General features: G+C 33.4%; 1 protein-coding gene across 1 annotated transcript; it reads right to left on the bottom strand.

The window, feature by feature from the left end:
- Window positions 1–23: 23 nt before the first annotated feature.
- Window positions 24–362, bottom strand: LOC132269641 (CLAVATA3/ESR (CLE)-related protein 41-like). The gene has a single exon (XM_059770890.1). It carries the CDS (start codon window positions 360–362, stop codon window positions 24–26), a length of 339 nt encoding a protein of 112 aa, XP_059626873.1.
- Between the last annotated feature and the right edge of the window lie 2392 nt (window positions 363–2754).

Raw genomic sequence — 2754 nt, 5'->3', positions numbered from 1 at the left:
GCCACTGCACATTTTAATCCCTGCTAGTTTGATATGGGGTTTGGCCCACTTGGAACTTCATGAGCACCGGCTTCGAATTCTTTACGAGTAGAAGTAGTTGAAGAAGAAGAAGAAGGTCTAGAACTATGTGAATTTTGCTTCTTTTTCGGCTGCAAATTCATTGTAGAAGAAGAATCCATGAGGATCAGCCTATGAGCAGTGGTGGGGATTGAAGAGGAGGCCATGGAGGAGGGGTTTGTCAATGGAGATTCCGCGGAGTGAACGATGACGAGAAAGATGAAGAGAAGGGCAAGAAAGAGAAGGAAAGGGTGTTGCTTTGTGGAGCTTTGATCAGAGATTGAGGTGGTTCTAAATGTTGCCATGCAATTCAATTAGGTTTGAGAAACCACCCCCAAGAGCCCACAAGAGATCTATATCCATGTACCACTTACACCACCAATTAAGGTTAAGAAGGGAGACCTAGGAGAAGAAAAAGAGGTGAGAGAGAGAGAGAGTGTGTGTGGGGAAGGAAGAAGCTTCAGCAAAAGTGGATGGAAAGGAGGTTTTGAAATTCGATACACATTTGTTGACAACCAAACAACCAACTTAACATGGCCTGTATATCCGGATTCAGCGAATGAATTTACTCATATACCCCTCTTCTGAATGTGTATATTATTTGAAAAAATATAACCATGGGCTTAAATTAAGGAAGCAGATATTTAAATCATTATCTCTAAGTGACTAAATTGCACTCAAGAAGACCCGTACCGCTTGGATGATCCAGCAACAGAGAGATCCGAAGAATTGTCTTCCTCATTTGCTTTTATTGTCAAATCAACACTTTTACCAAAATTATCTTGAATTTTTGTAAATATAATACTCTATATTTGAAGAGAACAAGTTAATATGTCATTTCCGTTTAGTTGGTCACAATGCAACACAAAAAAATAATAATAAATAAATAAACATTAACATCAGAAAATAAAGTGATTTAAACATTATTAAAGTGATTTTTTTTTTTTTTTTTTTGGGTTGAAAGAACTCCAATATAGCTATATTTGTAAGGACAAGTATCTCTAATTCTCTATGTATCCACATGCAGTGGGAAATATGAGACTAAACAAGGGCATTTTGGTCAATCTGCCACGCCTAATTCACCCACTAGAAATGGGGTAACCTGTAAATTATGCAAGAAAGAATATTTAAAAAGGAAAAGAGGCCGCGGAACATGAAAGGAAAAAGATGGTGGAGGGGGGTGGTGGCTTTTTCTTGCTTGGGGAATTGTCCAAGAAATCTTTCTTTTGACTTACTGGTGAACGCTAAGTTTGGAAAAATAGTCTAATGTTCTTTGCTTTGTTTTGCTTCTTTTCTTTTCTTTTCTTTTTTATCATTTTTTAATAATTTTTTTTTTATATAATGAAATAATTAATGAATGTTCCTTTCATGCCCCTTCTAAGGCGTGACATGTGTATACAATTTCATTCAACATATACGCGACAAGAGTAACAAGACCATTATATAAATGTCAATAGTTTATATAAATATATATATAAATAGTCAATGACATGTTCAATTTCTTTCAATATTTATCAGTTTACTATTTTTTGACTTGCATTTACATAAATCTCACCACTCAAGAATGTTATGTTAATCAAACTAATTTGTTATACACGTACTTTTCAAATTTATAACTGTGTTCATCCACGTTTCTATTCTATTTGATAGGTATACAATTAAATTGATTTATATATTTGTAATGAACAATTAAATTATATAGTTACTTCAGGGGACTAATTTGTTACTACTCTATAATTTTCACCTTTTTTAAAACATGCAAATCACTTACATTTATATTATTAAATATATATTTATAAGATAATTTGTCAATAGTAAAAGTTAACATGCAGTGATTATTTTGGTCATCCCTGACCAAGGTTTAAAATATGCTACACTAAAACTATGGCTAAATTGAATACGTCCGTCCAAACATGATTGTTAGAAAAAGATACATAAATTTGATAACTTAATTATTTCTTCATTAATATATCGACTCCCTCCAACAAAAAAAGTCCAAAAACTCGGAGATACAACAATTGAAATTGCCCTAGAATTGTCGTGCCAATTTTCGAGCTTAAATTGGATGAACCTAGTCAAGCCTGTGTATATGACACACATATACATATACATATAATATATATATATATATATATACATATACATATACATATATATATGTGTGTGTGTGTTGTTCGTGTTGTTCACGTTCACATGCACTCTCATATGATTCATATCATCACCTACCATTTCCTATATCCTTACAGTATAGTATATATGATAAAAACACACACACAATCACCAAGAAAAAGGACACAGATTGCAAAGCATCGTATTCTCTATCAGGGCTACTGCTGCTCTCCCGTTGTGAAAGGTAAGCCCAAAAGACTTGTCTCCATCATGGGCAAAGCATGGGTCCTCCTGACTACGGTACACACGTTCTAGTACGTCCAGGTTAATTCTGTAATTTAACCATGAATCGTCCTTTTAATCAGTGGCTCATCATATCATGCTTTTATAACCTGCGCATTGCCCAAAATGAGTGACCACTAGTAATTACAATGATGATACAAAGTATAGTAGAACTATAAGCTGAAAGACCAAATATTTCTTGGTCAATCTATTAAAAATAAAAAGAGAAAATAATACACATATGTGTGTAATTATGTATACATGAGTATATTGCATGTTTTTTGGGGTAATATTATTTACCAAAAA

This window comes from Cornus florida, unplaced genomic scaffold (assembly GCF_030987335.1).
Source record: "Cornus florida cultivar Cherokee Brave unplaced genomic scaffold, ASM3098733v1 CherokeeBrave_3.0.0_Hap2_Chr08, whole genome shotgun sequence".
NCBI classification, from domain to species: domain Eukaryota; kingdom Viridiplantae; phylum Streptophyta; class Magnoliopsida; order Cornales; family Cornaceae; genus Cornus; species Cornus florida.
Note: the sequence above shows the minus strand (reverse complement) of the source record. Positions and strands in the feature narration are given on the sequence as shown.

Excerpts from the sequence above, each read along its gene's own strand:
- LOC132269641 (XM_059770890.1), bottom strand. The coding sequence starts at position 362 with ATGGCAACATTTAGAACCACCTCAATCTCTGATCAAAGCTCCACAAAG.